The 9,745-nt window shown below is 51.3% G+C and overlaps 1 protein-coding gene across 1 annotated transcript; it reads right to left on the bottom strand.

Annotated features, from left to right (window-relative positions):
* Positions 1-3,490: 3,490 nt before the first annotated feature.
* Positions 3,491-8,592, bottom strand: Rdh8 (retinol dehydrogenase 8 (all-trans)). The gene is made up of 6 exons (XM_013033928.1): positions 8,490-8,592; positions 6,653-6,814; positions 5,928-6,107; positions 4,630-4,723; positions 3,803-3,986; positions 3,491-3,706 (listed from the first exon to the last, which is right to left on the bottom strand). The coding sequence occupies exons 1-6, from the start codon at positions 8,590-8,592 to the stop codon at positions 3,491-3,493; spliced, it is 939 nt and encodes a 312-aa protein (XP_012889382.1).
* Between the last annotated feature and the right edge of the window lie 1,153 nt (positions 8,593-9,745).

Genomic DNA, 9,745 nt, shown 5'->3' with positions numbered 1-9,745 from the left:
GAAGTCTGGGCCTGGGCGCTGTCCCTCAGCTCTTCAGTTCAAGACGAGCGCTCTACCCCTTGAGCCACAGCGCCACTTCCGGTTTTCTGGTGGTTTATTGGAGATAAGAGTCTCAGGGACTTTCCTGCCCAGGCTGGCTTTGAACCGTGACCCTCAGATCTCAGCCTCCTGAGTAGCTAGGACGACAGGCAGAGGCCACCGACACCTGGGGCTTGAGTGCCTGGCTGGTTTTCTTTCTTTTCTTTTTTTTTTAAGTATTTACTAAATCAACTTTATTACTCATCTTTAATTCTCAAATATTTCTCATTTTTAAATGTTACAAAATTCCATTAAATCACTCAATTTCTTTATAGATTCTATGAAGCTACTTATGAAAACATTCAACCCCTCTCATAATAAGACAAATGCAAGTTCAAACCTCACTGGGACACTACCTTTCCTCTGGTAGTTTGGGAAAATATCTGGTGCTGGTGGCTCACGCCTGTCAGCCTAGGAGGCTGAGACCTGAGGATCATGGTTCAAAGCCAGTCAGTGCAGGAAACTCCTGAGACTCTTATCTCCAATGAACCAGCAAAAAGCTGGCAGTGGAGCTGTGGCTCAAGTGGTAAGGCACCAGCACCCAACTCCTGAGTTCAAGGCCCAGGCCTAGCACGCGTGCACACACACACACACACACATGGGGAAAATACACTTGAGTCACAAGGGCTATAGGAAAGCAAGCGAGCTAGGGTGTGAAGCAAGCTAGGGCGTGGACACAGCTCTTCCGAACGCTGGGGATGAATTCGGTCACATTCGCCACGATGACAAATACACAGATTTTTTTCTCTTTTTTTTGGCAGAGGCATTTTGTGAGCAGAGTCCTTGCACACGTGTGAGGCAATGAGTGCAAGAGCTAGTCATGGCTGCACTTAGACCCCAAGGACCTCGGGCTGACCACAGGCCTGGCAGAAGAGGCCCAGACACAAAGCACCACACAGCCCCACGTTGCACCAATGCGTGCTATGCAAGGGGGAATTCCCATGCGAAGCCATCACAGAAAGCCTCCAAGGCACACACATCAGAGCAGACGAGAACCCGAACTTGTGCTTAGCGCACTGCTTTTCAGAAAAAAACAATAAGACGGGCTTGTATTTTTCTTTTTTGCATTAAGTATTTTGTGAACTGGGCGCCCGTGGCTCACGCCTGTCATCCCAGCTACTCAGGAGGCTGAGATCTGAGGATCAAGGTTCGAAGCCAGCCTGGGCAGGAAAGTCCGTGAGACTCTTATCTGCAATGAACCACCAGAAAACCAGACGTGGGGGTGTGGCCCAAGTGGTGAAGTCGATCCAGCCTTGAACAACAACAATAAAATGCACCCAGGTCTTGAGTTCAAGTTCTAGTCCTGGCATACACATGTGTATCTGTGTGTGTGTGTACACACATATATTGTGTTTATTTTTCAGTTGTGGTAAAATGTACATACAATAAAATCTACCATCCTAGCCTTTAAATTATAAAAAAAATTCTGCTTCCCTCCCTCCATCCCTTCCTTCCTTCCTTCCTTCCTTCCTTCCCTCCTTCCTTCCTTCCGCCAGTCCTGCAGCTTGAACTCAGGGCCTGCACACTATCCCTGGCATCTTTTGCTCAAAGCTAGCACTTTACCACTCGAACCACAGCACCACTTCTGGCTTCTTCTGTGTATGTGGCACTAAAGAGTCGAACCCAGGGCCTCGTGCATGCTCGGCAAGCGCTCTACCCCTGAGCCACCTCCCCAGCCGCATCTTTCTGTTTTTGAGACAGGATATTGCCCTGCAGCCCTGGCTAGTTTCACACTCCTGATCTCCTGTCTCAGCTGACTGAGTGCTTGGATTGCAGGTGTGCGTTGCTACACCGGTACTCTCTTCACCATTCTAAAGTGTATAACACAGTTCTATCCATTTCCGGAACAGCTCAGGAAAGAAAGAAGGAGGCAGGAAGGAAGGAAAGAGGGAAGGATGGGAGGAGCTCTGGAGGGAGGAAGAGAGAGGGGAGGGAGGATCAGCTGCAGAATCTGAGAGAGCTCTGGGAGGGCTTTGGCCAGGGCAGCTGGAACTGGGGCGGGCTGGAGGAGCCTTCTGAAGAAGATGTCCAGCATCTTCAGCTGGACACTGGCCGACAGTGGCGGGTGAGCAATGGCGCCAGCTGGGATTTAATAACAGCTTGCCTTTGCTCCATTTGCTTCCTCCAGCCTTGGGAGAAGTCTTCCCCACAGAAGGTGACTCACTCATTTGGGCAGCAGAGAAATTTCCCAGGTGGAGCCTTGGGAAAGAGAAAGGCCTGGCCGGAGGCAGAAGGAAGGGGACACCCTGCCATTCCTGCCAGCTGTGCCTTCCCTGGGGGTCAGGGGACTTGGGGACACCCTGTGGGGGTCTCACACTCAGTCCTGTGGCTCACAAGTGATTTTTTTTTTCTGGTCATGGGCTTGAACTCTGGGCCTGGGCGCTGTCCCTCAGCTCTTCAGCTCAAGGCGAGCGCTCTACCACTTGAGTCACAGCGCCACTTCCGGTTTTCTGGTGGTTTACTGGAGACGAGAGTCTCATGGACTTTCCTGCCCGGGCTGGCTTTGAACCTCGATCCTCAGATCTCAGCCTCCTGTGTGGCTAGGATGACAGGAGTGAGCCACCAGTGTCCTGCTTTTTTTTTTTTTTAATTGAAGTGTCACAAAGATGGGTTTATTATTTCCTGTAACAATGACCTGCTAGTGTGTACACAAACACACTTTGCTAGTGACACCATGATCAAGAAGCAAAGGAAGGAAGGGAGGAAGGGAGAAATAAGGGAGGAGGGAAGAGAGAGGGGAAAGAGGATCACCAAGTGCGGGGTGCGCTGAGGGAGGCGTTGGTCTGGGGTCACCCTGTTTTTAGATCACACCTTCTTCCAAGAAGCTCTTTGCCTGCCCAGGCTGGCTCCAACTTCCTGACATGGAAACTCAAAGCAGGTGGCGCATTTTGCTGAATGAATTTAGGAATGAATGGACACATGGAAGACAAATGAATTTATAAGTTGGACCCTGATGGCTCACACCTGTCATCCTAGCTACTCAGGAGGCTGAGATCTGAGGATCACAGTTCAAAGCCACCGAAGGGAGAAAAGTCCATGAGACTCCTCGACAATGAAGCACCAAGAAGCCAGGAATGGAGCTGTGGCCCAAGTGGTAGAGCGCCAGCCTTGAGCACAAAAGCTCAGAGACAGCACCCAAGCGCTGAGTTCAAGCCCATGACCGACAAAACAAACAAACAAACAAACGAGCGATTGAATGAATGCATGAAAGAATTTATGCAGGCAGGAGTGCATTTATAAACGAGTGCATGCAGGAGCAAATGCATTCACGAATGAACTTAGAATGAATGGATGCATCGTGGGTGACCAAGGGATTTTATGAATGAATGGATTTATGAATGAGCGGCGGATGAATGAGCGCGAGTCCTGCCCACGGAGTGGATGAAGGAGGCGGTGCCAGACTCTGTCCTGCTCATCCTGGCCACACACGTTTGGGGAAGCAACCACCGGCCAGGCATCGAAGGCCCAGGCTGAGGAGGCCTGGCCAGCGGAAGAGGAGTCTGTGGGCCATCCGCACGTACAGGCCGCCTGAGGGGTCCACAGCTCTGAGCACTGTCAGAGGAGCATAGCGCGCATTGGTCTGTCTTCGCAGGGGAGGTCGGGTTGCACCGATGACCTTGACGATGACCTGTGGGATGGAGCCTTGAGCTCTGGAGCCCTCCCCTCTCCCGAGATCCCCTGAGACCCACCAACATGTGGCATCGGTGACTACCGGGCCACTTACCTTGGCCACATCCTGTGGGCTCTGACCCACGGAGCGGAAGAGCTCCGCGGAGGCTGGGAGGTAGAGATCCCGGAAGAAGGCCAAGGTGTCAGGATCAGCCCCTGGAAACTCACTCGTAGAGATCTGAGCCAACAGCTTCCCCTCGAACTCTGTGATCACTGGGCCGGGCTCCACCAGGGAGACGCTGGGCAAGGGGCAGGGCTGGGGTGGGTCCGGTGTCCTAATCCAGGGCTCCTCCATTTTGCCCAGGACTGACCCCCTCCACTCCCCCATCTATCTATCTATCTATCTATCTATCTATCTATCTATCTATCTATCTATCTATCTATCATCTATCTACCTATCTATCTACCTATCTATCTGTCTGTCTATCTATCTATCTATCTATCTATCTATCTATCTATCTATCTATCTATCTATCTATCTATCTATCTATCTTTCTGTACTGGTCCTGGGGCTTGAACTCTGGGCCTGGGCACTGTCCCTCAGCTCTTCAGTTCAAGGCGAGCACTCTACCACTTGAGCCACAGCGCCACTTTTAATTTTCTGGTGGTTAATTGGAAATAAGAGTTTCACAGACTTTCTGCCCGGGCTGGCTTTGAACCGTGATCCTCAGATCTCAGCCTCCTGCGTGGCTAGGATGACAGGTGTAAACCGCTGGCGCCCAGCTTCCGTATCTCTTTTATTTCCTGTCTGCTTTTCCTCCATCTCTTGCACTGCCTCTGTCTCCCCCATCCTTACTCTCTGTCCCCTCTGCCGCTACTCATCATTCCCTTCCCCTTTCCCTCCTCCTATCTAACTCTGCCCCAGTGTCTGTCCCTTCTCACAAGATATTGAATTGAAGCAATTGGATGGCGAGGCTCTCGAAGAATCCTTCCAGGGCAAACTTGGAGGCGGCGTAGACATCATTGAACATGACACCTGGGAGGGTTGGAGGGCAGAGGGCTGTGTGTGTGTGTGTGTGTGTGTGTGTGTTGGGCAGCCTGTGTGATGGGCTTTGTGGGTCCCTCAGTGATGGAGTGAGAATAGGGGGAATCTCATTAAGGATCTTATTATTAGGCATTGCATGAGTTTTGAAGATGAACAAGAAGGCAGAGCTCTGGACCTTTTCCAGGGGGAGGGAGGATGGGAGTCTAGAAGGGTTCAAGGAGGGTAGTCTCACTCTTGGAAGCATGGATGGCAAGCAGGTGTCTGTGAGGGTAGGCCCATGACAGACATCACTAATCAACTGCTACTCTCTTTTTCTGCTCAGTCTAAGGATCCTCAATCTAGACCTCTCCAGGGTCTGGTGGGAGATCTTTGGCAAGAAGGAGTCTCAGGGGAAGGAGCACTGATGGTTCTTTTGGGCTTGGGGAAGTGGTTGTGTCAGAAGTGGAGTTGATTCTGGGATGTGCATGGCATCAATGGCACACATGTCATTCGCCACCTATTCTTATGCCAGGGCAGGCCTAGTTAATCCATCCCAGAGCTTTTCTTTTTGAGCTGCAAGATCCCTCTCATCTTAGCTCTCCATCCATCCAACCAACCAACCAACCAACCAACTAACCATCCATCCATCCATCCATCCATCCACGCATTTACCTATCCATTCATCTATCCATCCACCCATTCACCTATCCATCCATCCATCCATCCATCTACCTATTTACCTATCCCTTCATCCATCCATCCACCTATTTACCTATCCCTTCATCCATGCATCCATGCATCCACCCATCCATCCATCATCTACCCATCTATTTATTCACCCATCCATCTAGTCATCCACCCATCTATTTACCCATCCATCCACCCATCCATCCATCCATCATCTACCCATCCATCTTGTCATCCACCCATCTATTTACCCATCCATCCATCCATCCATTCACCTATGCATTCATCCATCCATTTACCCATCCATCCATCCATCCACCCATTTACCCAACCACCCATCTATCTATTCACCCATCCATCCATCTATTTATCCACACACCCATTCATCCATCCATTCATCCATCCATCCATCCATCCATCCATCCATCCACTTATCCACTTAGCTCTCTTAGGCTCCTTTGGAATAGGAGCTAAGCTCTTGTCCACCCTCTGGGGAGGGTCACTCTAAGGGTGGGAGTCCAGGGCTCACCTTGCAGTCCCATGACACTGCTGACCACCACGATGTGACCCCGTCTCCTCTTCTTCATGCTTGGAAGCACAGCTTTGACCAGACGGATGGCCCCAAAAAAGTTGGTGTCAAAGACATTCTGCATGGTAGTTATGCTGAGCCCCTCCAGGGGGCCCACCAGCCCCACTCCTGCGTTATTCACTGAGGAAGAAGTGTTGGGTGTTACCTTGAGGTCTCCCCATCAATCACCCCACGCCACTTTGAGTCCAGGGTATCATGGGTGGAGACGTGCAGGCCCTCGGGAAGGTTGAAACACAGGGGTTTGTTTCAGGCAACTCTGTGCCTCAGGTGGGTGGGAGAACTCTTGGAAACTAAATTTCCTGTAAGGCGTGAGCAATTCAGCTCAGTCCCCAAATTGCACCAAATGGTTTCATCACCCGCCTGCTTAGAGACCATGAGTTGTTGCTTCATCATAATTACTCCTCCAGGTGACTCATTAGAAGTAATTTTTCCCAACCACATATGGTTTTCTTCATATGTGGGAATGTCTAGTCCATTCCATGCCACCCCCCCAAACAAAACAAAACGAAACAGATCTCAGATGGCTCTTGGCATCTCCAGTGAACCAATGGGCGTTCCTGGCTCTTGAACAACTGGTCTACCTCTTTATTCAGGGTGAGAAGGAGCCAGAGGGCTGGTGTTCGTGCCTTGTCTATTCTTGGTCCAGGGAAAGGGGAAAGTCTCACCCAACACATCCACGTCCCCTCCTGGGATGTGACTGAGGCACTGGGCCACTGAGTCATCATTGCACACATCCAGCTGCGCCACCGTGAGAGTCTTCCCCAGAGCACTCCCAGCAGATGCCTCCAGGGCCTCTTTCTTTCCAAGGTCCCTCATGGTGGCTACCACTGGGGACAGAGATCAGAGACAGGACAGGGTCCATCCCCTGTGTGTTTCTATGATCTTATGTGAGCAGTGCAATTTTATACACCACATATTCAACAGATGCACACATTTATGCACACCCACATCTATCTATCTGCCCCTCTATCCATTCACCAATTCATCTACACACTCATTCACCCATCCCTTCACCCATCTTTCCAACCACTCATCTATCCACCCATCCACCCACTCACCCATCTATCCAGCTACTCACCCATCCATCCACCCATTCATCCATCCACTCACCCATCCATCCATTCATCCATCCACTCACCTACCCGTCTAATGTCCATCCATCACCTCATCCATCCATCTATCATTGATCCATCCACTCATTCATCCATTCATCCACTTATCCATCTACCTGCCCACCCATCCATCCATCCACCCATCTATCCACCTATCTGTTTTTATTCATCCATCTATCTATCCACAAACACTGGGTATCTCCTGTACACTGCACTTTATTCTGGATGCTGGTGCTAAATAAGATGCAGCATCTGCTTTTATGGAACTTATAGCTAATGAGAAAGACAACACAAAGAAAGACTGTGAGCCTAGTGTTGGTGACTCACGCCTGCAATCCTGGCTGCTCAGGAGGCTATCTGAGAATCTAGGTTCAAAGCCAACCAGGGCAAGAAAGGGAGACCCTTTATTTCCAATGAATCAGCCAAAAGCTCTAAGTGGAACTGTGCTAGCCTTGAGGGGAGAAAAGCCCAGCACTCAAGCCCTAAGTTCTAGCTCCAGGATGGGGACACACACACACACACACACACACACACACACACACACACACACACACACACACGAAACAGAGGGCAGAGGAGAGGGCTGGATGATACAGCTGTGCCAACTAGACTGAAGCTCTGAACCCCAGAGCTTCTGCCTTCCCCCCCAGTCTCCTCTTGAGCAACAGCCCTTGCCCTCCTTGGCAGTCTGCTATGGGTCAGAGGTTGCTAGGGCTGGGGTACACGTTGGAACCATGCGCTCCAGACCTATAGGAAGTGCCAGAAGGTAAGATCTGCCTCTAAGCTCTAAGTCTGGGTGCTTCTAAGAGGTTTAGCTTAGTGCAGTAATCTGGGGAGGAACTTCACCGAGGTTCTTCTTTCTTGTCTGGGTCAACTGAAAGGAAGCTGGGCAGGCAGGAAAGTCTTCCTGGATCAGTTCTTTAAAACAACAACAATAACAAAACACTGCCGGGCTGGGAAGGTGGCTCAGTGGTAGGGTGCTTGCCTTGCATGCATGAAGCCTTGGGTTCGATTCCTCAGTACCATATACACAGAAAAAGCTGGAGGTGGCGCTGTGGCTCATGTGGTAGAGTGCTAGTCTTGAGCAAAAAGAAGCATTAGGGATGATGCTCAGGTCCTGAGTTCAAGCCCCAGGACTGGCAAAAAACAAAACAAAAAACCTCTCATGCACCCGGCCAGCTAGCTCTCTTTTAGACACCCAGGGTCATGCCTAGCCCCCAAGAAACAGGTCTTCAAGAAATATTGGTTAGACAAAGGCTGATCTATGAAGGACTTCCCACTGGATGTCCTGAGTCCTCTGGAAGGGACAGACAATGGAGAGGGGTTGGGGGGAGTCTTGAGGATTCAAGCCAACCCCTGCTGTGCTCAGGCCCCACCCTGGGCCCCTTACCTTGGTAACACTGCCTAGGATCATGAGCCAGCTGGACAGCAAGTTCCAGGCCGATTCCTGAAGAACATCCGGAGATCAGCACCGTCCGAGGGGAGGCCGCCATGTTGCCCTCCTGGACACGTGACCTGACATGGAGGGGCACCTGCCCCAGCCTTCATCCACCGCTCCCCCCCCAGCTCGTCTGCAACTTTGCTTAAGCTATCTGCCTAATCTCTTGCTGGGAACAGTGGCAGGAGATCTTGCCTGGAGTTTCAGTCCAGTGTGAGGAATTAGGAGAACTTTTTTTTTTTCTTTTTCCTTTGCTTACTCTGAATGAAAGAAAAAAAAATCTCTAATTGGAGGAAAAGAATGAGAGAAAACCCCAGAGACTGTGGCCCCAGGCGGGGGCTTGTAGAACTGTCCGAAGAGAGCAGTTAAAGCATCAGAAGTTAGACTGTAGGAAGAACTTCCTAGCAAGGGTGTGCAGAGTAGGAACTTGGTGAGAATCTTTTAAACCGCATTTTGATATAGTTTGAGATCCTTGGTGGAGGGGTCTAAAGGGGATAAGGATAGGCTGGGTTTTTTTTTGGGGGGAACTCCCTCTTTTTCTACCACTCCAGGGGCCCCCCAATCTCTTCCTCACGCCAGATGGGGCCCCACCCCCTTTTCTCCAAGGACACAGAGACTCTTTGTCTATGGAGCCTGGGCTGGGACGGAGCTGCCAGTGTGTGTGTGTGTGTGGGGGGGGGTGTATTTGGGGCCAAGGATCCAGCCCTTTGGGTCCTCTTTGGTGGGAGGAGAGGCAGAGGAACAGGGGAGGGGGAGAGGAGAAAGGAGGTGCAGCCCAGTGGTTGTTGGGGGTTAGTGAGCCCTGGGTTCTAGTCCTAGCAAGGCAAGGAATCTGGAGGAGAGCAAAGTCTAGATGTTTGGAGATGGCGAGTTCAGTGTACCAGAGCCCCCAGATTCTGAGATCTGAGTACAGAGATGGAAATCTAGAGTGCGGATAAGGAAGCCAGCTTGGGGGTGATGGGGGTGGGCTAGGATGAGGATGCTCCCCTAATCCCAGGCCTCTGAACCTCAGATCTGCGAGGAGCCTGTGTGTGTGGGGGGGCTAAGGCTGGAACCTCGAATTCTCAGGCAGACTAGGAGCGGCCCTTCCCCGCGGTGGGTGGGTGGGGCACCTCCCCGCTTCCAGCCCAGGCTCCAGCCAGCCAATCAGCGCACGGGACGCACTCCCCTCCCCCATGTCCGCCCCCGTCCCGTGTTCCCTCCCCCCC

This window comes from Dipodomys ordii, unplaced genomic scaffold (assembly GCF_000151885.1).
Source record: "Dipodomys ordii isolate 6190 unplaced genomic scaffold, Dord_2.0 Scaffold180, whole genome shotgun sequence".
NCBI classification, from domain to species: domain Eukaryota; kingdom Metazoa; phylum Chordata; class Mammalia; order Rodentia; family Heteromyidae; genus Dipodomys; species Dipodomys ordii.
This window is presented reverse-complemented; position numbering and strand designations above follow the sequence as displayed.

Excerpts from the sequence above, each read along its gene's own strand:
- Rdh8 (XM_013033928.1), bottom strand. The coding sequence starts at position 8,592 with ATGGCGGCCTCCCCTCGGACGGTGCTGATCTCCGGATGTTCTTCAGGA. Across the intron at positions 4,724-5,927 it reads CAGTGTCATGGGACTGCAAG|GTGTCATGTTCAATGATGTC; the intron begins GTGAGCCCTGGA and ends CAACCCTCCCAG. Across the intron at positions 3,707-3,802 it reads GCCCACAGGATGTGGCCAAG|GTCATCGTCAAGGTCATCGG; the intron begins GTAAGTGGCCCG and ends TCCATCCCACAG.